General features: G+C 49.0%; 1 protein-coding gene across 1 annotated transcript; it reads right to left on the minus strand.

Annotated features, from left to right (window-relative positions):
• Window positions 1-1,454: 1,454 nt before the first annotated feature.
• On the minus strand, window positions 1,455-24,993 carry cog1 (component of oligomeric golgi complex 1). Its single transcript, XM_014411572.3, has 15 exons — window positions 24,572-24,993; window positions 23,297-23,544; window positions 23,010-23,191; window positions 22,726-22,902; window positions 22,240-22,396; window positions 20,306-20,516; window positions 19,819-20,176; window positions 18,925-19,373; window positions 18,434-18,580; window positions 18,187-18,345; window positions 15,615-15,739; window positions 10,647-10,755; window positions 6,947-7,056; window positions 3,467-3,551; window positions 1,455-2,490 (listed from the first exon to the last, which is right to left on the minus strand). The coding sequence occupies exons 1-15, from the start codon at window positions 24,872-24,874 to the stop codon at window positions 2,353-2,355; spliced, it is 2,958 nt and encodes a 985-aa protein (XP_014267058.1). The 5' UTR covers window positions 24,875-24,993; the 3' UTR covers window positions 1,455-2,352.

Here is a 24,993-nt window from a genome sequence, read left to right on the forward strand (position 1 = left end):
GTGACAGTAAACAACAGGTATGTAGTGAATAACAGGAGGACCAGAAGAAGAAGTTAGAAGTTATCGACCTGCCACGCTGTCGACACCACCGGGGCACGCTGAAGCAGTTATGCTGAAACTAACTCATGTTAGAAGCCAGGATGAACTACTTTTGCCAAGCACCGCCCTCCCTGGTGTCCAGAGTGTACGTGCTGCACTAGTTTTAGCTTTTCAGAACTAGTAAAAGGTCACCCCCACCCCCACCTCCATCACCTTGGGTTTTGCATCCCCTATTGTAACCTTTGGAAGCAGTGCATCTGCCTGGTCGCTGAGGTCTATCACAGTGAGAAGGGCGGTCGCAGCATCCCTGTTGTGAATCAAGGTAAACTCAAACACCAACATGAACCTTTGTCTGAGCAGAGCCCTCTGGAGCAGGTCCTGCATTCATCTTTCCCTTAAACCTGACTAGTCTCCCAGTTCCTGCTGTCAAACACCCCCACAGCTGATACTGCCCCACCACACTTCACTGCAGTGACGGTACTGGTCAGGTGCTGAGTGTTGCCCGTTTACTGCAGACGTGAACTTTGGCTTTCAGGCCAAAGGTTCAACATTAGTTTCTTCAGACCAGACTTTGGCTGCCTTCTAGCTTCAGTTGGGTCTGCTCACTAACTAAGGACCTTCAGTTGTCCAGATTGGTTCAGCTCTGGGAAGAGTCCTGGTGCTCCCATTTAGGAATGATAGTGGACACTGTGGTCATGAGACCTTCAAGAACATTTTCTGGACCCTTCCCCAGATATGTCCCTCGAAACAATCCTTCCTCTTCGGCCTGGAGACAGATCCTTATACTCCCTGGAGTGGTTTGTGCTCTGACATGCACTGTCTATGAGATCTTAGACAGGAGTGTGTGTAACGTCCCAGCACACCACTGAAACAGGGGCCGAACAATCAGACAGGTATCATCTGTGGCAGCTAGCACTCCCCTGGCACCAGCCCTGACCGACACACCTGAGCTCGTGTCATGGTGAAGGCTATGAATACTCAAACACTACTCACTGTTCTTTTTATTTCATGCAACAACTTTTTTCACGTCATCATTACGAGGTACTGAGTGTACAATGTGGAGTTAATGTATTTGAAATAAGGTTGTAAACATGAGTGAGGTGCTGTGAATACCCTGCAGATGCACCGAATCACAGCCTGCAGTGTGTTCAGCGCCCTCCTTGTTATCCAGCCAAAGGTGAGCAGCACAGATCCATCTTATAACTGTGAAAAGGATCGATGGAAAAACTATTAACTGAACGGTGGGGGCCGGTGTTGGTGACACTTTCTTTGACACCAAGTATCTGCACCACGCTGTTCCTGCGACACGGACCTGTCTGAGGGTTTTGCTTCATGTGCTACTTTTACAGTGTGGTCCCAACGTCATCCAGCAGCTTTGCAAACTAGAAACTCGCCAATCAACAACGTCACCGTCAGAAGGTTTGGCTGAGTTTATTTTGGTGAGAGACACAAGCAACATTTAACCACAAGACACATTTAGCATTACAATACTTACCCAACAACCAATAAGAACTCATGATTAACACACGTTCAGAGTCCATGCAGGCACGGATTCAAACCCACAACCTGTTTGATGTGAGGTGACAGCACTAATCACCACAGTGCTGCACAAACACCAGAATGTGTTTCACACTGGTGATTACTCTGAGGCAATAATGATAAAGTCAACCTGCTTTCTGCCATCATGGCAACCAGCCATCTCTATCTGAACTGAATACATACATAAAATACAACCTGACATATTAACACCCAGAGAAAATGTAGAACCCAGTACAGAATGTGTCAGCTGATCGCTGGAGTGTTTGCAGGGATAATGCTTCGTGTCAGCATGTTCACATACTCATACAAATGTAGCTGTGGAGACATCCTGTGATAGAAGCTGACTGCATCAGTCTGTATGTCACAAACCACAGTGTGTTAAACATGTTTCAGTCCAGAGTGAAAAAGACAGCCTACCCCACCAACCAGCCACAGCCTAAGCTGCTCTCCGATGCATCCATCAGAGTATGAGTGTGTGTGAATGTGAAAAGCACTTTGGTAGAAGGAGCATAAAGAAAGTGTGAAGAGTAGAAAAGCACTACAGAGGAAGCATCCACCCTGTCACACACAGTTTCCTTTCAGGAACACAGAGTGCCTGAACGATGCTGCTTGTGTATGCACACATTCAACCAGAGTATCGCTGCTCTGATCACCAGTCAGCCAACACACGTCAGTGCTTACACAACATTTACACATCACACAGGAGGCATTTTGTCAACACACAAAAGGAGTATTTACTGTACATGTCACTGTAACAAAGCAGCCAGCTGAGAATTATTTGCCCATCCCAGAGAGCCAGTTAAGCTTAAATAAAGAAGTCGCTGCTGTGTCTTCATCCTGATCAGCGAGCTGCCTGAAAAGGCTGCCTGGCCGGAAGCTGTCATCACTGCCTGCTGTGAAGGACTGAGGAGCCTGGAGGAGGAAGGAGAAACAGGTCACGGGACATCTGAAGACAAGCACCTGGCAAAAGAGCTGCTCTGAAACAGGAGCCCGACTCTGCTCAGACCTTCAGCAGAGTCAGAGAAGGGCTGCCATCTGAAAGCTCCTAACGTTTTACCACGAAGCAACTTTATGAATGAGGAGAATGGAAGAGAGTCCAGACCTGGAATTATTTCTGGCCATGAATGATTCCAACACTGGAAATGTTAAAGATAATACAGTCATATGAAACGTCTGTGAAGGTTCTCAGTCATCCAGGTCATGGTAGTCTAAGGAGCTTGCAAAGAAAAGCGTCTGGACTTCTTTGAGTTGCTTGAAGACGTTTCACCTCTCATCAGAAAAGCTTCTCCAGTTCTAAGGTCAAATGGTGGAGAGTCCCAGATTTAAGCCCTGTGGGAGTTTCCCCCCACAGAGGGACAAAGGACCCCCTGATGAGTAAGTGAGAATTTCAGTAAGTTACTGAAATTCTAATTTGTCCAAGACTTTCAATGATTACAGCTACAGTATGAAAATCCTGAGTCATCTCACTCTCAGCTTTGACAAACTTGGGTGTGCAGGCTGTCCACAGCGGGCGCAGTGATGACATCACCCTTTCACTCTTTCACAGCTCAGTGGTAAAAATGTTTTGGGTGATGTTTTACTCTATTTAATAAACTGGCTGTTATTTCACATGTAGCGCTTGTACTTTAACTTTACTTTAGGTTGTTGGTGGCAGTATTCTGTTGTAACGTGGCTGTTCACCAGCAGAATCCAAACACACAGTGATGAACACACTGGTTTGACACTGGTTTGCTTGAACTTAGAAATGCTGGGAAGGCAAAGGGCGTGACACAGGACATTTAGATAAGCACAGTAAAACAGAGACGTAAAGTCATCGTGTGGCTGCCAGTAAATAACATCACAGAGGGGAAATGTCCCAAACAAGAACTCTGACAGACTCTGAACTCACCACCAGCTGCTGAGGAGCTTCAGAGCTTCTGGAAGCTGCCTTGGATTTCTGCACATTTGACACGCTGAGAGGCAGCAGCCCGAACCTGTCAGACACACAAACAGAGTATTTCCAGTTTGGCCAGTTGAACAGTGCAGTGGTACGTTGGTCACCAGCACCACATTTTTCTGCTATTGGGGAAAACAAGGAAATCTAAACTAACAGTTGAACCGCTGAAGTCATAATTGTGTAAAACCAGCAGACCAGTTGAAAAGCTGCTTTTGTCAACATCTGTTTCTTTTCCTCTCTGTGTTCATCATCCTGGTGGTGTTGCTGGCTCTCTGCAGCCCACTATCTGAATGTCAGCACCACCTGCCAAGCCAACAGACCCACAGACATTAGAGATAAGCTTCTGAGGCCTCCCCTGCACCACACCTAACTTCTGTCCATAACGGTTATCAACAGTATCAGTCACATACTGCACCAAACACTCCCAACGGCTGTACAGAGACTGACCTGCTCCTGGCCAGATACCATGAGATTAAGGAGGTGCTCAAAATATTCCTTCCATCCCCCAACTATACCCTCAGGTAAATTCAGCAGCGAAGGCCACACTCACTACATGTACAGTGGGGCAAAAAAGTATTTAGTCAGCCACCGATTGTGCAAGTTCCCCCACTTAAAATGATGACAGAGGTCAGTAATTTGCACCAGAGGTACACTTCAACTGTGAGAGACAGAATGTGAAAGAAAAATCCATGAATTCACATGGTAGGATTTGTAAAGAATTAATTCGTAAATTAGGGTGGAAAATAAGTATTTGGTCACCTCAAACAAGGAAAATCTCTGGCTCTCACAGACCTGTAACGTCTTCTGTAAGAAGCTTTTCTGTCCCCCACTCGTTACCTGTATGAATGGCACCTGTTTGAACTCATCATCTGTATAAAAGACACCTGTCCACAGCCTCAAACAGTCAGACTCCAAACTCCGCCATGGCCAAGACCAAAGAGCTTTCGAAGGACACCAGGAAAAGTATTGTAGACCTGCACCAGACTGGGAAGAGTGAATCTACAATAGGCAAGCAGCTTGGTGTGAAAAAATCAACTGTGGGAGCAATCATCAGAAAATGGAAGACATACAAGACCACTGATAATCTCCCTCGATCTGGGGCTCCACGCAAGATCTCATCCCGTGGGGTCAAAATGATCATGAGAACGGTGAGCAAAGATCCCAGAACCACACGGGGGGACCTGGTGAATGACCTGCAGAGAGCTGGGACCAAAGTAACAAAGGTCACCATCAGTAACACACTACAACGGCAGGGAATCAAATCCCGCAGTGCCAGACGTGTTCCGCTGCTGAAGCCAGTGCATGTCCAGGCCCGTCTGAAGTTTGCCAGAGAGCACATGGATGATACAGCAGAGGATTGGGAGAATGTCATGTGGTCAGATGAAACCAAAGTAGAACTTTTTGGTATAAACTCAACTCGTCGTGTTTGGAGGAAGCAGAATACTGAGTTGCATCCCAAGAACACCATACCTACTGTGAAGCATGGGGGTGGAAACATCATGCTATGGGGCTGTTTTTCTGCCAAGGGGACAGGACGACTGATCCGTGTTAAGGACAGAATGAATGGGGCCATGTATCGTGAGATTTTGAGCCAAAACCTCCTTCCATCAGTGAGAACTTTGAAGATGAAACGAGGCTGGGTCTTCCAACATGACAATGATCCAAAACACACCGCCCGGGCAACAAAGGAGTGGCTCCGTAAGAAGCATTTGAAAGTCCTGGAGTGGCCTAGCCAGTCTCCAGACCTCAACCCCATAGAAAATCTGTGGCGGGAGTTGAAAGTCCGTGTTGCTCGGCGACAGCCCCAAAACATCACTGCTCTCGAGAAGATCTGCATGGAGGAATGGGCCAAAATACCAGCTACTGTGTGTGCAAACCTGGTAAAGACCTATAGTAAACGTTTGACCTCTGTTATTGCCAACAAAGGTTATGTTACAAAGTATTGAGTTGTATTTTTGTTATTGACCAAATACTTATTTTCCACCCTGATTTACCAATAAATTCTTTACAAATCCTACCATGTGGATTCATGGATTTTTTTTTCACATTCTGTCTCTCACAGTTGAAGTGTACCTCTGGTGCAAATTACTGACCTCTGTCATCATTTTAAGTGGGGGAACTTGCACAATCGGTGGCTAAATACTTTTTTGCCCCACTGTATGAGTCAACACTGCTTCCCTGAGTCAGCTGAAGCTTTCCCAGAATCACTCTGAGGCAGACTGATTTTTGTTTCCAAGGACTCACTGAACTCCTACCAGTGAGTCTTTGCTTCAGTTACTACTCAGGCTGTGTTCTGCTCGGCCTGTTAGCACCCCTCAGCTGCCACCCAACTCTAGGCTAACCAAGCCTGATAGGAATCATTCTTTTTGCCTCCCTTCGCAGGGATTACCAGCACAACAGTCACCGATGATGTTGTAGCCTCAGCACCGTCCAGCAGCTTCATCAGAACATAGTCCACTCAGATTCAGTGTCCCCAGCCTCCCTCGGAAAGCTGCCAAAGTACTTCTGCACACAGGAGTTGAAGGTTTTGTGGACCAGGGCCTCTGCCAGGTGCTCCCAGTGCATCCTCACTATACTTTCAGGTGTGCCAGGCCTGTCCACCACCAGCTGGTGAGAAGCTGACGGATCAACTCCTTTCTTCACCAGAACATATGTTCACAGCCACAGACATGATGACACAACTACAAAACTGATCACTGAACTGTAGCCTAGGGTGCGTTGGTGCCACATGCGCTGACGGACATCTTTATTCTTGAACATGGTGTTCAGTGTGGAATAATTGATGACCACTTGGCTTCAGATCATGCCGGCCACTCCTCCCAGTCACACCCCTGACTGTCATTGCCCACATGTGCACTGAGGTCTTGTAGTGGGACGATGGAGACGCCAGACGTAGTACCCTCCAGCACTCCATCCAGTGCATTCAAGAAAGCTAAGTGTTCTGAACTGAATTATTAACCGCACAAACACAAACAACGGTTAAGACCCACTCCCCAACCTGGAGGCAGGGAAGCAGCCTTCCTGTCCACAGGTAAAAACCCAAATGTACAGGCAGCAAACCGGCGGGTACAGGAATACCCTCCTGGCAATTCAAACTGGAACAGATTCCAGCTCCTCTGCAGGAGACTGGTTGCAGAGCCCAAGCTGTGCATTAGGGTGAGCACAAGGAAGTCTAACTGGTATCGCTCAACCTCACGCACTGGCTCAGGCTCTTTCCTCACCAGATAGCTTCGATAGCTGAGGATCAGGCTGCCCTGGCCTCTGCTTGACACAGCTTACAGAGCCTTCCGCCATGTTTATTCTCACGCCTATGTCACGTGACGATCCCATCTTATTGATCATTAAAGAGATGAAAGTGAAACTATACCATCAGATTTTACTTACCCATTACTTTCTTTTTCATTTAGTAACTATTAGTAACTAAATTCTGACCTGATCTGGCTGCTGGCTAGCGGCAGTATGTTGTAAGGATCCTGGGAGTTCAAACTGCTGCTTCGCAAAGCAAACTGCTTCTCTGAGCCTGTCAGGAGCCCCAGCAGGACCTGGAGGAAAAACAAAAAGACTCCTTATAAACTGACAAGGAAATAATTAGGACAGCATTAGATGAGTGGCTCATAGGATCCATTCAGACAGCAAACACAACACAGAAGACATGTTCACTGACTTTGGACAATAATCTTCAGAAGTACATCAGGAGATATCGTGACACTCTCATATCCTGATATAAGACATTTATCATCCTGACAATGATATAAATCACAAAAATGTAACATTTTCTGTAAATTCTGTGAATCTCGAGCAACTCGACTTGCGTGAAGCTTTTCTGTTTGGATGTGACGATGGATGTGTTCATGTCACTCGGTTCCTTTGCACAGTCTTCCATGCACTTGTGTACTTGCAGTGACTAAGTGTTGTCTTTGTATACGCTACCAGTGAAAGTGTGGACACACCTTCTCATTTAATGGTTTGTCTTTATTTTTACTTCTTTCTACATTGTAGATACAAACTGAAGACATCAAATATATGAAGCAGCATATATGGACGCATGTAACAAAGAAAAATTTTTTTATATAATAATTTATATTTTAGAGTAGCCATCCTTTGCTTTGTTGACAGCTCTGCAAACCCTCGGCCTGCTCTCACTGAGCTTCATGATGTAGTCACGTGACATTGTTTCACCTCACAGGTGAGCCTGTCAGGGTTCATTGGGGGAATTTGTTGCCTTCTTGATGGGGTTGGGACCATCAGTTGTGTTGTTCAGACGTCAGGTTGGTGCACAGCTGACAGCTCTGTTTGACAACTGTTAAACCTCTTGATGCTCAACAATCCAGGTAAGTAAATCTCCAAAGGCTGATTCAGTTCATCTGGATGTTTTCAGTGGGAGAAACGTTTCGTCATCATCCAGGTGACTTCTTCAGTCTCAGCTGACTGCAGGTTTCCAGTCTTATAAACAGGACATATAATGACTAAAGCAGCCCAGTGAAGGAACAATGGGCTGGCAGGTCAGCTGCAGTCAACCTGCAGTCAGCTGAACTGAAGAAGTCACCTGGATGATGACGAAACGTTTCTCCCACTGAAAACGTCCAGATGAACCGAATCAGCCTTTGAAGACAACTGTCAGAATTCATATTATGGAAAGAAGCAATCATCTCAGTAAAGAGAAACAACAGTCCATCATTACTTTATGAACTGAAGGTCAGTCAGTCCAGAACATTGCTAAAACTTTGAAAGTGTCTCCAAGTGCAGTCACAAAAACTATCAAGTACTGATAGTTGATGATGAAACTGTCTCACATGACGACCTAGGGCTGGGCTATATCATACTGTTCACGGTAATACCGGTGTAATGTTGGGCAACGATAGGAAAATGAAATATCGCGATAGAATATGGGTAAAACGCGCAGTGCCTTTGTTTACATGCGCACATGGCGGCGACGCAGAATGAGAAGAGCGAAAGCGGATCGTTGAATGAAACGATGAACCTGAACTGGTTTGTAAAAATGCTGCAGCTTCACTGGTGTGGAACTGGTTTAGCTTTCGTCCGTCAGATACACAACAAAGCACTATTTTTGGTAGCGCATGCTAGCGGGCCGTCGTTATTACAGTGTTGTTTGGAAAATACGGCGCACTTAAAATCAATCCTTTGATTTTTCTGAAAGTCGACAGAGCCCCTTATAATCCCGTGTGCCTTATGTATGAACTCTGGTTGTGTTTACTGACCTCGAAACGATTTTATGTGCACGGCGCTCGAAAATCTGTCAGATGTTTCAGTACGACTTTGCTAAGCTACGAAGCCGCACCGCTTGATGGATTGTGGGAGCGTTACAGCTATCGTAGGCGGAGCCTCGCGGAGTGATACGTACTGTGCTTCAACATAATGTTACCGTATTGTGTGTGTATAACCTCTTTTTAAGTTCTGTGGATGTTATACATGGTTATGCTGAGGATGTGTCGGCCAGTTTCCACTGGAAATGCTTTTTGGTTAAACTGTCAGTGAGGAATTTTCTCTGTTACATTTTTATATAACTTTAATGCAGATAAAAAACAGCTGCTTGTTTCAGTGAAAATACATTGATGGGTTTTTTTGCACTAATAAAGTTGAGGAGTTGTAAAGTATTTTGTCTAGTGTCAATTATATCGTCAGTTATATCGTTATTGCAAATTTTCAAATGCATATCGTGATAAATATTTTTGGGCATATCGCCCTGCTCTATGAGCACCAGCCCAGGAAAAGAAGACCAGGAGTCACCTCTGCTGCTAAGGATACATTCATCTCATTACTCTCAGGAATCCTGCTGCCTCCACAGTCACCTGACCTAAACCCAGTGGAGATGGTTTGGGATGAGATGCAGCGCAAAGGTAAGGCAAAGGACCAACAAGTGCTCAGCATCTCTGAACTCCTTCAAGACTGTTGGAAACCATTTCAGGAGACGACCTCATGAAGCTCATGGAGACGCCGAGAGAGCAAAGCAGGAATCAAAGCAAAGGGGCTGTTTGGAAGAATCTGAGTTATTTCACACTTTTTTGTTTAATACATAATTTTATGTTGTGTTTATTCAGAGTTTTGATGGCTTCAGTGAGAACCTACAATGGAAATAGTAGAAAAACCATTAAATGAGTATGTCTGTGAAGGTTCTCAGTCATCCAGGTCATCGTAGTCAAAGGAGCTTGCAAAGAAAAGCGTCTGGACTTCTTTAAGTTGATAAGAAGGACAGACGCAACAACATTGTCATCCCCTATGTAGCCGGTGTATCAGAGAAACTCAGGAGAGTTTTCTCCAAGCATGACATCCCAGTGTATTTCAGACCCAGCAACACGCTCAGACACAAACTGGTTCACCCGAAAGACAAAACTCCAAAACACAAACTTAACAATGTGGTGTATGCTGTACAGTGCAGCGAGGAATGCTCAGACCTCTACATTGGAGAGACCAAACAGCCACTTCACAAGCGCATGGCACAACACAGAAGAGCCACCTCCACAGGACAAGACTCAGCATCCATCTGCATCTAAAGGTCAAAGGTCACTCTTTGAGGATGCCAATGTTCACATTTTGGACAGAGAGGACAGATGGTTTGAAAGAGGAGTGAAAGAAGCATCTATGTCCACTGTGAGCGACCATCTTTGAACAGAGGCGGGGTTTACGACACCAACTCTCTGCCATCTATAATCCAGTTTTGAGATCCTTCCCAGACGCCTTAACGCCCACTCACATCCTGGGCCATCTGACCTCAGGAATTCACATGATAAGGTGGGGCCAGGTTTCACAATGAACACACCCGAAACTCTGGCTGATTGGGACCCACACCCAGTTTCACACCTTGGCTCAGGCGATTAGAGGATCATCAGGGGTCCTTTTGTCCCTCTGTGGGGGGAAACTCCCACTAGGTTTATATCTGGGACTCTCCACCATTTGACCTTAGAACTGAAGAAGCTTCTCGGATGAGAGGTGAAACGTCTTCAAGCAACTTAAAGAAGTCCAGACGCTTTTCTTTCCAAGCTCCTTTGACCATTAAATGAGAATGTGTGTCTCTTAATGTATGTGTCTGATATAAATGTGTTGTCCAAATGAACTGCCTGTTACAAAAATAGCATTGTTTATCTTTGACTCATTTAAGCATAGCTGGAAGTACCAAGGTCCTTTGAGACAGTCGGTTGAGGCTGGCGTTCAGGTGAGGTGTAAACACGTCCAGGTCAAAGGGGTCAATGAAGCTCTCCAGCCAATCACAGGTTTCATGGAATCTGTAAGACATGCAGCACAACGTTTGCAGTTATTTAACACTCCACTGTCGATAAATGCAAATGGACTCCTTCTAATCTTACTGACCACCGAAGGCAGTCAGGGGGCTGTGTCTAAAGTCAGGGGGGTGTGGGGGCTGTGTCTAAAGTCAGGGGGGTGTGGGGGCTATGTCCAACGTCAGGGGTGTGTGTCTAAAGTCAGGGGGGTGTGTCTAAAGTCAGGGGGCTGTGTCCAACGTCAGGGGTGTGTGTCTAAAGTCAGGGGGGTGTGGGGGCTGTGTCCAACGTCAGGGGGCTGTGTCCAACGTCAGGGGGCTGTGTCTAAAGTCAGGGGTGTGTGTCTAAAGTCAGGGGGGTGTGTCTAAAGTCAGGGGGCTGTGTCCAACGTCAGGGGTGTGTGTCTAAAGTCAGGGGGGTGTGGGGGCTATGTCCAACGTCAGGGGGCTGTGTCCAACGTCAGGGGGCTGTGTCTAAAGTCAGGGGGGTGTGGGGGCTGTGTCCAACGTCAGGGGGGTGTGTCCAACGTCAGGGGTGTGTGTCTAAAGTCAGGGGGGTGTGGGGGCTGTGTCCAACGTCAGGGGGGTGTGTCCAACGTCAGGGGTGTGTGTCTAAAGTCAGGGGGGTGTGGGGGCTATGTTCAACGTCAGGGGGCTGTGTCCAACGTCAGGGGTGTGTGTCTAAAGTCAGGGGGGTGTGGGGGCTGTGTCCAACGTCAGGGGGGTGTGTCCAACGTCAGGGGTGTGTGTCTAAAGTCAGGGGGGTGTGGGGGCTATGTTCAACGTCAGGGGGCTGTGTCCAACGTCAGGGGTGTGTGTCTAAAGTCAGGGGGGTGTGGGGGCTGTGTCCAGCGTAAGGGGGCTGTGTCCAACGTCAGGGGTGTGTGTCTAAAGTCAGGGGGGTGTGGGGGCTGTGTCTAAAGTCAGGGAGGTGTGGGGGCTGTGTCCAGCGTAAGGGGGCTGTGTCCAACGTCAGGGGTGTGTGTCTAAAGTCAGGGGGGTGTGTCTAAAGTCAGGGGGCTGTGTCCAACGTCAGGGGTGTGTGTCTAAAGTCAGGGGGGTGTGGGGGCTGTGTCCAACGTCAGGGGTGTGTGTCTAAAGTCAGGGGGGTGTGGGGGCTATGTCCAACGTCAGGGGGCTGTGTCCAACGTCAGGGGGCTGTGTCTAAAGTCAGGGGGGTGTGGGGGCTGTGTCCAACGTCAGGGGGGTGTGTCCAACGTCAGGGGTGTGTGTCTAAAGTCAGGGGGGTGTGGGGGCTGTGTCCAACGTCAGGGGGGTGTGTCTAAAGTCAGGGGGGTGTGGGGGCTGTGTCCAACGTCAGGGGGCTGTGTCTAAAGTCAGGGGGGTGTGGGGGTTGTGTCCAACGTCAGGGGCTGTGTCCAACGTCAGGGGGTGTGGGGGCTTTGTCCAACGTCAGGGGGGTGTGTCCAACGTCAGGGGTGTGTGTCTAAAGTCAGGGGGGTGTGGGGGTTGTGTCCAACGTCAGGGGCTGTGTCCAACGTCAGGGGGTGTGGGGGCTGTGTCCAACGTCAGGGGGGTGTGTCCAACGTCAGGGGTGTGTGTCTAAAGTCAGGGGGGTGTGGGGGCTGTGTCCAATGTCAGGGGGGTGTGTCTAAAGTCAGGGTGGTGTGGGGGCTGTGTCCAACGTCAGGGGGCTGTGTCTAAAGTCAGGGGGGTGTGGGGGTTGTGTCCAACGTCAGGGGGCTGTGTCCAACGTCAGGGGGTGTGGGGGCTTTGTCCAAAGTCAGGGGACTGTGTCCAACGTCAGGGGTGTGTGTCCAACGTCAGGGGTGTGTGTCTAATGTCAGGGAGGTGTGGGGGCTGTGTCCAACGTCAGGGGTGTGTGTCTAACGTCAGGGGGGTGTGTCCAACGTCAGGGGGTGTGGGGGTATGTCCAACGTCAGGGGGCTGTGTCCAACGTCAGGGGGGTGTGGGGGCTGTGTCCAAAGTCAGGGGGCTGTGTCCAAAGTCAGGGGGCTGTGTCCAACGTCAGGGGTGTGTGTCTAATGTCAGGGAGGTGTGGGGGCTGTGTCCAACGTCAGGGGTGTGTGTCTAACGTCAGGGGGGTGTGTCCAACGTCAGGGGGTGTGGGGGTATGTCCAACGTCAGGGGGCTGTGTCCAACGTCAGGGGGGTGTGGGGGCTGTGTCCAACGTCAGGGGGCTGTGTCTAACGTCAGGGGGGTGTGGGGGCTGTGTCCAACGTCAGGGGGCTGTGTCTAATGTCAGGGGGTGTGGGGGCTTTGTCCAAAGTCAGGGGGCTGTGTCCAACGTCAGGGAGCTGTGTGTCTAAAGTCAGGGGGGTGTGGGGGCTATGTCCAAAGTCAGGGGGCTGTGTCTAATGTCAGGGGGTGTGGGGGCTTTGTCCAAAGTCAGGGGGCTGTGTCCAACGTCAGGGAGCTGTGTGTCTAAAGTCAGGGGGGTGTGGGGGCTGTGTCCAAAGTCAGGGGGCTGTGTCTAATGTCAGGGGGTGTGGGGGCTTTGTCCAAAGTCAGGGAGCTGTGTCCAACGTCAGGGGGTGTGGGGGATGTGTCCAAAGTTAGGGGGCTGTGTCTAAAGTCAGGGGGTGTGGGGGATGTGTCCAAAGTTAGGGGGCTGTGTCCAAAGTCAGGGGGCTGTGTCTAACGTCAGGGGGGTGTGGGGGCTGTGTCCAACGTCAGGGGGCTGTGTCTAACGTCAGGGGGGTGTGGGGGCTGTGTCCAACGTCAGGGGGCTGTGTCTAACGTCAGGGGGGTGTGGGGGCTGTGTCTAACGTCAGGGGGCTGTGTCCAACGTCAGGGGGCTGTGTCTAATGTCAGGGGGTGTGGGGGCTGTGTCCAAAGTCAGGGGGCTGTGTCCAACGTCAGGGGGCTGTGTCCAACGTCAGGGGGGTGTGTCTAAAGTCAGGGGGGTGTGGGGGCTGTGTCCAAAGTCAGGGGGCTGTGTCCAACGTCAGGGGGCTGTGTCTAACGTCAGGGGGGTGTGGGGGCTGTGTCTAACGTCAGGGGGCTGTGTCCAACGTCAGGGGGCTGTGTCTAATGTCAGGGGGTGTGGGGGCTGTGTCCAAAGTCAGGGGGCTGTGTCCAACGTCAGGGGGCTGTGTCCAACGTCAGGGGGGTGTGTCTAAAGTCAGGGGGGTGTGGGGGCTGTGTCCAAAGTCAGGGGGCTGTGTCCAACGTCAGGGGGCTGTGTCTAACATCAGGGGTGTGTGGGGGATGTGTCCAAAGTTAGGGGGCTGTGTCCAAAGTCGGGGGGCTGTGTCTAAAGTCGGGGGGCTGTGTCTAAAGTCAGGGGTGTGTGGGGGATGTGTCCAAAGTCGGGGGGCTGTGTCTAACGTCAGGGGTGTGTGGGGGCTGTGTCTAAAGTCAGGGGTGTGTGGGGGATGTGTCCAAAGTCGGGGGGCTGTGTCTAACGTCAGGGGTGTGTGGGGGATGTGTCTAAAGTCAGGGGTGTGTGGGGGATGTGTCCAAAGTCGGGGGGCTGTGTCTAACGTCAGGGGTGTGTGGGGGCTGTGTCTAAAGTCAGGGGTGTGTGGGGGATGTGTCCAAAGTCGGGGGGCTGTGTCTAACATCAGGGGTGTGTGGGGGCTGTGTCTAAAGTCAGGGGTGTGTGGGGGATGTGTCCAAAGTCGGGGGGCTGTGTCTAACGTCAGGGGTGTGTGGGGGATGTGTCTAAAGTCAGGGGTGTGTGGGGGATGTGTCCAAAGTCGGGGGGCTGTGTCTAACGTCAGGGGTGTGTGGGGGCTGTGTCTAAAGTCAGGGGTGTGTGGGGGATGTGTCCAAAGTCGGGGGGCTGTGTCTAACATCAGGGGTGTGTGGGGGATGTGTCCAAAGTTAGGGGGTTGTGTCCAAAAAAAGTGGAGTAGTCAGCAGGATGCAGTAAAGATGCAGGAGAAATGTACCGGTGAGTTAACAGCACATCACTGCATCACACACCAGGAAAGGCTGTGTGGTGAAGTCCTAAAAATGGAGCATGTAATGGTCACCGTGACGCAGACCGTACATTTTACCTGAGCTAAAAGTTTAAATCACCGTCAGTTTCAGTCTTTTATGTGGGAAATAGATTCAGAGTTTGCCCACATTCCTTCATGCAGAGCTCCGCTGGCTGAGTTGGGATAAAAGTTCAACAGAGTTTTTGAGCTCAGCAAGGAAACCTGTCAGTTCATGGACATGTGTGATGCAGTGAAGGCGTTTCAAGTGAAGCTGTCACTAATGCACCAGTGCAGCCTGCCTCACTTTCCCTGTTGCAGTAATGTTGAACCAAGTCAGCGCACTTTGCTGAGCTGCACCTGTGCAGATTCAGATGCAGCTGCAGTGTAACGATACACTCAGGGAAAGACACTGAATGGCCCGCACAGTTTATTAGCTCCACTCCTGCAGCAGCGCCCAGCTCGTCTACATGCGGCTCCAACCTTGTGTTTGCTCTCATTTACTTTTTCTGGGGGTTTGGCAGCATGTTCATATTTCTAACTTGCATCATTTTGACAGGATATATTTTTATGAAGAGCAAAATATTTAAAGTTTCTTTTTTTAAGTTTATTTAATCTGGAATCATATTCCTGTCTGTTTTTATTCATATTTATGTTTAAAAAACATTGTTTGAGTGTTCAATAAATCTTTATCTTGTTTGGCCTGCGACCTAAAGTGTGCCTTCAGTTTTGGCCCCCTGTGCGATTGAGTTTGACACCCCTGGGCGAGACCTACCAATTGAACAGCCACTCACGTCGCAGGATTCAGTCCCTGATTCTGGACACAACCATATGAACCCGTGAACACCTCTGGCTCGTGCTGCACTACAGTATTACAGGATTACAGTTTCCAAGCTTCCTCGGGTGTTTGCAGACTGTGCACAAACAGCCCATGACACATATTTTGGATGTGAATTGATACCTTGGGTCTTGCTGTGGTCGGGAGTTCTTCAGTTCTTCCAGTCTGCTCCCCAGAGTAGCGCTCAGGTAACGGAGGTCAAACAGGAACTGCAGGGCTCTGTTCTGCGTCATGGGGAATACAGCATCCTGAAGGAGAAGGGAGGCACAACCATAGAAAATACATTTAAAGTGCTAACCACGCCCTTATGTTTCTGTGCTCCTTTGCCATCAGATCAGTTTCTCACTGCCATCGTTTTGACAGTTGCATTGACAAAATACACTAATCAGTCATAACCTTATGACCACCTGCCTAATATTGTGTAGTTCCCTTTTGTTGCTGCATTGTGCTCCAGTAGAGCCCTGAAGGTGTGCTTTGGAACCAAGAGATTCTCTCTCACATAGACTGGACTGAGATCTAAGGAATATGGAGGTCCAGTCAACCCCTCAAAGCTATATTGTTTTCCTCAAACCATTCCTGCTCTGTCTGATGTTGCATGTTCCTGCTGAAAGAGGCCATAGCAATCATGGCATACACCATGAAACATGGTCTGTAACAACTGGTAGGTGGCACGCATCCACATGCGTGCCACCTACCTACTAGGGGGGCGCAGAGCCATTGTGTGGGGGGGGGGGGGGGGGGGGGGGTGCGCGGTATGAAACAGGAAAAAAACAACAACAACAACAACGCTTGGACACTGCTAGCACGGGCTCCCACACAAACACAAAGCAGGAGATGAAGCATCGCTGAATATGTTTCCAAACAAACTTCATTCTAAGCCAAAGACTAGATTTTTGCTGTAAAAACAAAAGAAGCAAAAGAAGTTTGGGAACCACTGACCTAAAGGATTATACTGCATCTGCAAGCTTGCCACGCAAACACCCGAGCAGCCACGTCATGTAAGAGAGAACACGACTGATCAGACCAGGCGATCTTCCTCCACTGCACCGTGGTCCAGCATGGGCACCCTGACAGATCTGCAGCCCCATTAAAAACACAGTTCCTATCAGAGCAAGCATTACACCTTTGCCAATGTGACCTACAGAGCTTGTCTATTTGATCAGACCACGCTCTCCAGTTAGCCTGTCCACCATTGTTCTGACCACTGCAGACTGAAGCCCCCACAGGATGCTCTGACTCAGTTATCTAGCATCACTACCTGGACTCTATGTCTGCCCATTTTCCTGCTAAAACACCAACTTCGAGGCCCAAACGTCGACTTGCTCCCTAACATGTCACACCCAGTAAAAGACGCCATGATGAAGAGATGGTCAGTGACATTCACTTCACCTGTCAGTGGTCATGAGTTATGCCTGAGTGGTGAACAGGCCTATAGGGTGTGATTCTAATATCACATTGGACCTCTGATCTCTTCGGTTCAAATAAGGTTTCTTTTAGCGCATTAACGCGTTAATGTGGCGTTGACACCAAGTAACCCGGACTAATCTGTGTTAACTCGTTAACAGGGATATGTTATGACGCGTTAACCCGGTAACGCTGACAGCACTAGTTTCTTTGTGTCGTAACACTTCCTACTTCCTTTTTTGTATTAACAACATTAAAGACATTATAATGGTAGTTTGCACTGACGCCCTGACCACGAGCAGAGCCATGAAACTCCTCTCGTTGTTAATCAGACATCATTCTGTACACGTGATAGTAGGTTCATTCATGTCCATGGTAAGGTAGGCTGACTGTGGTACTGCATGAAGGAAGGTGCAGTTCAAAGCAGGATAAACAGGTTAGTTTGCTGTGATGATTTAAAGTAAAGAACAGTGTGTGACTGATGATCACGGTCAGAGTTAAGCTCATGATGCTGAGATCCACTCACTGGATTCACTCCAACTTGACACCAGCCAGTATAAAGGCAGCATGAGCAGCACACGTCCGTACAGCTGATGAAACAGCTGCTTCTGTAAATCTACAAAGAGCCGTAAACCTCAGATCAGCTGATCACAGCCTGAACACTAAGAAAATAGAGCCCACAGCAGAGACCTGTGTGAGCTCTCCCCACGCTGAGTCCTTACAGCGAATCTCAGGGTTCATGTGCTGATCCCACCGATGTGGGGGAAAGTCACCCTCTCAGCGTTTGTCCTTTCCCACTCAGACTCTACCTAACCAAGCTGAGTACATTTATTACAATTTAACTGTTGACTAAAAGCTTGTTTCCAATCTACTTTCTTACACTGTTACTGAACTGATGCAGCACAGCTCCGTCAGCTTTGTACAACAATACAAACCTTTTACTTTCTTACTGTGAGCACATTTCACAACCTGTACTTTTCACCTTTAATCGAGTAAAGAAGTAGAATCAGTGCTTCAGTTTTTACTGGAGTATTTCTGAACACTAGTATCTGTACTTCTACTTAAGTATGCGTGTACTTAGCTCTTCATTAGTCTCTCATTGAATATTTCTGGCTGTCTGTAGCCATACACCAGGTCCTGCTAGCATGATTCCCTTCTTTTCCTCCTACAGAGCCGTGACGCTCTGCTCGTCTGTGATCATCATGAAGATTATTCTCAGACTTTTCTCAGAACACAGGAAATCATCAGGTCGAGGAATAATCCAACTATCTACCAGACAGGTCCCAGTTACCGTGCTGCTGGTCTGTGTCAGGCTGTGGTAATGGTGCAGGACTTCAGTCAAACAGGTCTGCAGAAACTCCTGGAGGGTGGAGCGAGGAAGGGCGTGGCCTCCCACCCTGTTTATTTCCACACACAGCTGGAACAGCAGGGACTGCACAAACCACGTTGGCTACAGAAGACACCAGAAACAAAAGGTTGCCATCAGACCTCAGGATGGATTCTGGGTCCTTCCAGTTTGTATCAGATGTCCTCCTGACCTGTACTGGAAGACGGATCTTGGATGTAACGCTGCTTCCAGACTCGGCCTCCTCCTGGATTTCCAGATCCTCCCAGTTAGTTGCTGTAGCTAAGATGGTGCCTGCAGACTCAGCATGAAGCACCATGCCAAACTTCTCCAACAGCCCCTGCAACACAGAGCCGAGCAGGTCTTCAGACAACACCAGAGTCATAGCTGTAGACCTTTGACCCTCCCACATACGTCTGTTGAAACTAAAACATTAGCAAACAGACAGGTTTCACAGCCAACAGCAGCATGATCACTGGTTTAGTCAGTGTCCCTCCACCCGTCTGCTCAACAGTTCAGTCAGATAATACACTTTCACTCAACCTTTATAAACCAGTTTAACCACAGCTGGACGCTAGGTGACGTGATGTGATTCTACTGCTCTATCAGATTTCTACAAACCTCCCCATAAACTGACACTAACCACATGTCAAGTTTACATGTACACTTGTGACTGTGTCTGACTTTAGAAAGAGCGGCGCTCCAGATGCGGTAGGCCTCCATACTGCAGCCAAGAAGCTCCTCCTTCAGCTCCTCCCACTTGTCCTGGGAAGGCCTGACCTCTGCAGCGGCCGTGGCTTTGCCCAGCTTCTTGCCTTGCCTGGGGGTCCCTTTGGCTGTGCTGTCAAAACCACACTGCTTTCCCAGGATGCAATGCTTCAGGTTGGGGCACAGTTTGCCCATAGACTGGCTCAGCCTGGCCATGAATAGAACTGAACTGAGGCAGGTGGGCCTGGAGTCTGGCGAGGCCACAGCCAGCTGTGATTGGATGAAGGACAGAATGTGGTGAACACAGGCCAAACAGCCGTCACGCAGCGCCGCCTCCACTGCTGCGGAGTCGATGAAGCGGTTAAATGAGGATGACGATGGCTGATCAGCAGAGGAAGGGACAGTGGCCAAAGTAGAGTCAGAGCCTGCAAAGCACGACACATTAACAACTGTCAGTACTTTCAATATTTCAGTGGTCCAATAGTTGCCATTCGTATGTTTATACAATCCAAAGAGTATGAAACCCTCAGATTTAGCTCCAAACGCTTCTGTGGTTTTCAGCACTGCATCAGATCAAAGACGTGACTAAAGTGCAGACAGATGTGCTCCATCAGTCCTGCCAAGTACAGTTTCAGACATTCAAAAGGGATCGGATAGCTGACATCACCCAGTTTCATGGTCAGGTGATGTCACTTCCTGTTATTCCACGAGAAATGAAAGAATCTAGAGTTGGTTCCAAAACTTCAACAAAGATAAACGCCTGAGCTTTTCACTGGTCTTTCTCAATATCACATTAAATCAGGATAAATACACCATCAATCTGTCAGCTGAAACACAAGGAAACCCCCACAACACTCCCAGTGGACCTACCCACGTCCTGGGACGGGAGGTAGTGCTGGAGATCATCCAGTCTGGCTTTCAGCTTTGCATCAATGGAAGAGCAGAAGTTCTGAACACAAGGTGTGAGCGCCTGTGTCTTCATGGCCAGGCCACTCCTGTGCTGCTGCTGGCCCCGCTGGCTCACACTGAACCAGCCTGCGTCGTTCAACAGGTCCCCTGGAGACTCCAACCACAAGAAGGAGGAGACATCTACCTCATACTGGGCCCCATGGCTGCTGTGGGCACCTGAAGACGAATGGACGCTCTGGGTCTGCAGATCCCTGACGGCGGATGTAAGGAGCTGGATAGACAGCACTGAGATGGCTTCAGTTTCCTCTTTAGTGATGACCTTGAAGAGTCGAAAGAAACAATAAAAGTGTTACAATAACTGCATGTTTATCCCCCGTCATTAGCAAGTATACAGACTAAGTGGGCCCTGAAAATGAACCTATAAAGCTAAAGATAGAAGAACAGCAACCTGCAGCCGCTGGAGGAAAAGCTGCTGCAAGATGTCCTCCCAGACGGTGAGGGGGTGCTCCAGCAGACGCTGACAGACGGTGCTCCAGTGCTGACTGATGGAGTCTGCTGACAGAAGGTCCCAAACAGCGTCTCTGATGGCTGCCAGCCCCTTCAGGCTCTTGACGTAGACCAAAAGGCTTCCAACACCATGGCAGATGTCCTCCTTACAGCTGGAAACAACACATTTGGAGAGACTGGAAATGATCATGTAGCCTTCATGAAACACACGCCCTGCACTCGATAACATCAAGGTGAGCTTTGCAAACAGGCCAGAAATAACCAGTGTGGGTAAGTTACTTTAAGTAATTAATTACTAATTACTTAACCAACAGTGTATTTAAAATACTTATCTAATTACTGTGTCTGAAAAGTAATTTAACTAAATACTTCTTAAAATCCCAATAAAACCTTGAGTGGCAAACAATAGAAATTAAACTCTTTAAATAATAAATTATTTTAAAGACGGAGACTCTGCAGCAGCGGCATCTCTTCCAGTGTCGCCTGCAGTCACCGTCGGTGCTGCTGAAGTAAAACCAGGTCCTGCTCAGCAGTGTTATCCATGGATGATGAAGGATCGCTCAGAAGTCTTCGTCTATGCTCTGTGTCAGGCGCTTCAGCAGGTTACTGCTGCTGTTAACAGCAGCCCATAGTTTTTACATATCACTGTAATGTTCTTGTCTGCTTGTTTCAGAAAAGTGAAGAGGCGGGAACATGTCCACGTCATGAAACAGCCACTGCTTCAGTCCGACAGCTTCCGCTGTAGAAAACGACCGTGCAGCAAACTGGTGTGGAATGACGCGCAGCTGCACCTCAGCCATGTTACAGAGCAGAGTTTACTTCTACCTTTAGAAGATAAATGATTGAAATTAAATAACGATGTTCAGCCAGTTTAATTATTTTACAATGTAACGCAAGCACATTGTAAGTAACTGTAATTAAAATACCTAAAAATGAACAGTAATCAGTTACTCTACTTTTTCAGTGGAAAAGTAATTTAATTACACTGGACCATGACATGAGAATAATAACGATAACAATAAGGAGTAGTGAATAAATAGATGTGCGAGTGGTGAGCACATGTGACAGGTGGTGGGATGAGACGCTCCCTCATCTTTGTGTTGTTTGTTCCGTCTCTGGTCGGAGCTTCATGTTTGTTGTCCTGCAGTGTAAGACGTGATTGGACCACAGACACTGGTCTTCATTGTGTCCCACAGCAGTCGAGGTGCACACATCTGCAGTGGATCGAATGTAAGTCAGCAGTTCTCTCCTACACGGCTGCTGAGCACCACCTGCCTGGACGCCAGTCATCACACGGTCACAGATAGATCCAGTTTTCACGTCGACGACTCCAAACCAGTAAACTTCATCTGGTCTTCCACTCATCGTCTCACAAACTGAAACTAAAATGAAGATCAGCAGATAATGATCCTGTAATGAACCACGTTAAACACTGACCCTCCTGCTCCTCGTGTCTAAACCTAAAACTTTGTCCTTGAGCCAACGATCATGACGGTGTTCATGGCTCCACCCTCACTGGTCCCCAGGTGGAGGACCCACAGTCATCTCCGGACATGTTTAAGGCCACTGCAGCGGTGTGTAAGTGGCCGAGGATAAAATGCAGCGCGTCGGCTCCCTCTGCTGCTCGAGGAGGCAGCTTTAAGGAAGTCTGCAAGGCTGTGCTGGATCACGTATGCTACCCCGAGGACTCCCGCCGCCACTTCTGTGAGCTGGACTCCGCCTCGGGGTGATCGCTCCCTTCTATCAGCTCAAAGTGATCACAAGTCACTCCTGACAGCACAGAGGCAGAGCTGGAATGCTACTATTAGCACATTTTTCTATGCAAACAACACTGAAACTGAAAGAAAGGAAACAGCAGACATTCAGTGGCCTTACGTATCGATCCACTGTTGAAGAGTGTCTTGCAGGTGCTCCCTCTGGATTGGCTGAGCCAGGGTGCGAAGGACAGGTTGAAACTCTGAGATGGACGCAGGCAGATACTTTAACCAGCTGCCTGTACTCACATCTTCCTGCAACACCCTTCTGTCCTTAGCTGAGGACACAGATGGGGAACATTGGAAAAAGGGGGCTGTTAGTTTCTCAGACTGAGTGTTTCAGAGCGGACAGGCGCGGTGCTCTTACTGCACACTTACAGCAGCTCAGACTACACGCACAATACAGTCATACAGTGTTGTATTCAGCATCTGCGTCACATCCACAGACAGTTTAGAGTCAGCTGTTCCTGTGAGGCACGGGGAGACATCCACACAATGGCCACGCTCACCCAGGAGATGAAAGCCAGCAAATTCTTGCTCTGAAGCAAAGCTTATTCTTATTAACCTGAACACAAAGACCCCGACGTGTCCTGTCTCAGCTGTTTACCTGCAGGACTCGTAGATGTGACGTTGTCCAGGACAGAGAAGAGCATGCCACAGCTCAAAGCTTCATCCCCTGGCCTGGGGCTGCCCTCTGGGGGGAGGTAGAAGATGGCATAGGCCTGAAACAGAGTGGTGACCAGCAGCTCCACGAGGCTGCACACCTGGGACTTGATCCCTGCACCTGCAGAAAAGCACAGGTTCATGGACTAACAGAAGCCTCGAAGGCTTTTTCTTTATCAAATCAAACATTTGTCACGCTTTACCACAGAAGGAAACTATAGAGCATACCATGCTGCGGTTGGTTCAGCAGCTGATGTATGGATGATTTCCGGGCCAACAAGAAGTCAGCCAGAGCCTGCCGAGGAGAGCTGTCTTCAAGCAGCATGATGGACACCAAGGCTTCAGCGATGGCCTGGTCCGACACTGCACGGCCCCTCAGCAGAGCCCTGCTGTCCAGCAGAATGGCTGCCCTGCAAGAAGACGCTTACTCTCAGCTACTACAAGTGCACTATTTTAGTTTCCAGCCACGGAGTTTCGATTTCAAGTTTCCGTTAAGCAGGAATTGTGACACAAACCTGAAGTGTTCGGTGGTGGCAACCTGTCGGATTAGGATGGGAAATCGGACAAGGACGGAGCTGTAGAGGCCTGCTGCAGTGGCCTCCAGCTGCAGCAGATGGTGCAGGTGGCAGCACATCAGGTAGAGCTGCGTGGCTCGGAGGTAGTGAGATGCCTCCATGGCACTCCAAATCCGCTCCGGGATCTCCAAAAGCAGCTTGATCTGGGAGGCCATGGTGTAGAACTTTAGCTGCCACGGTGTCTGGCTCTGCAACAGGACACACAGTGCGTCTCCGTCACAACGTCATCAGCTTCAAACAGTTGCTGCAAAAGCAGTTTGTGCACATGTGAAAGCGTTTGTTCTCTTAACTCAGGAGAAGCTTTAGAAGGAAACACGCAGTTTAGACGTCATTTCAACCAAGTGTTGAACTTTGACTGATGAAGTCCAGAAGAGTGTGTAAGGACTTCCCCAACACATCCACCCCGACACTGCTGCTGATCATCTGTGTGCAATATCTCAGTCTCTCCATGTTCTGTGCACTTATTCTGGTCCCAGTCTGTTTCAGTGTTTCCTACACATACACCATGTATATAGTTCCACTCACATATCTATACATACACACTGCTTTTTATTTTATTCTATTTATTTATTTATTTTCCACCTTCGTTGTATATTGGTTTCTCTTCTTCTTACTTCAGCACCTTTGTGGTCCAGAAACTGCACAATGACAATAAACAGCTGGAAGTCTCTGAAGCCTTTTCTCCTGAGCAGCTGCCTCACTGTCTGTATGGTAACTGCACCGCAGTACAGTGGATCGTGAGAACAGCTGGGAAGATCACTGGAGCCGCTCTTCCCTCCATCACAGACACTTATCACACTGCAAAGCCACCAGCATCGTGGAGGACCACACACCCCACAGACACACACTCACTGCCAGACTACAGAATAGTTTCTTCCCCCAGGCCATCACACTCCTGAACACTCAGTGACTGGACAGACACACACACACACACACACACACACACACACACCAGGTCACTTCTGCACTGTTGTGTGTCTGCATCCTTCTGTTCTGCCTGATGGTGCTTGTGTGCTGCATGTAGCAGCGGTGTTGAACAGGCTGGAATGAACCACACACTGCTCTGTGACGAAGCTGTGTTCAGGTGGTTCAGCAGCCTCACCTTTCCTGAGCAGCTGCGAGTCTGCCGCGTTTGTAGGTGAGGTTACGGTAGATCTTCATGACGTTGTAAAGTACTACTAAGGCGCATGCGTCGACACACGGCGTTTGGCTCACCTCCACTCTGCAGCTGGCCACGCTGGCTCTGCCCTGCTTCAGCCTGTGGCAGTACTGCTGCATGTCCTGGATGGACTGCACGACGCTCTCCGAGCACTGCTTCATCTCCCCGATCGTGTCGGCGGCGTCGATCAGGTCCCGGTACCGCTCGCCCACCATCTGCCTCAGCTCCTCCCTCTTCTGCTCGATCTCCCCGCGGACTTTGCGCTCGATTCCGCGGATCTCCTCAGTGTTATAGCACTCAAAGAGAAGCGCCGGGTCGCTGATCTCCGACACCCGGAGAGAAAGCGCGTCCTGGGCCATCGTAGACACACAACAACATCAACCGAGACTCCGATCCGGAAACCAACGGAAGACACTTCCTGTCTCCACGTAAGCGACAGCAGCGGAACTGGTCACGCTGCTGTCATTTCCGTGGGCGT

Source organism: Maylandia zebra, linkage group LG4 (genome assembly GCF_041146795.1).
Source record: "Maylandia zebra isolate NMK-2024a linkage group LG4, Mzebra_GT3a, whole genome shotgun sequence".
NCBI lineage: Eukaryota > Metazoa > Chordata > Actinopteri > Cichliformes > Cichlidae > Maylandia > Maylandia zebra.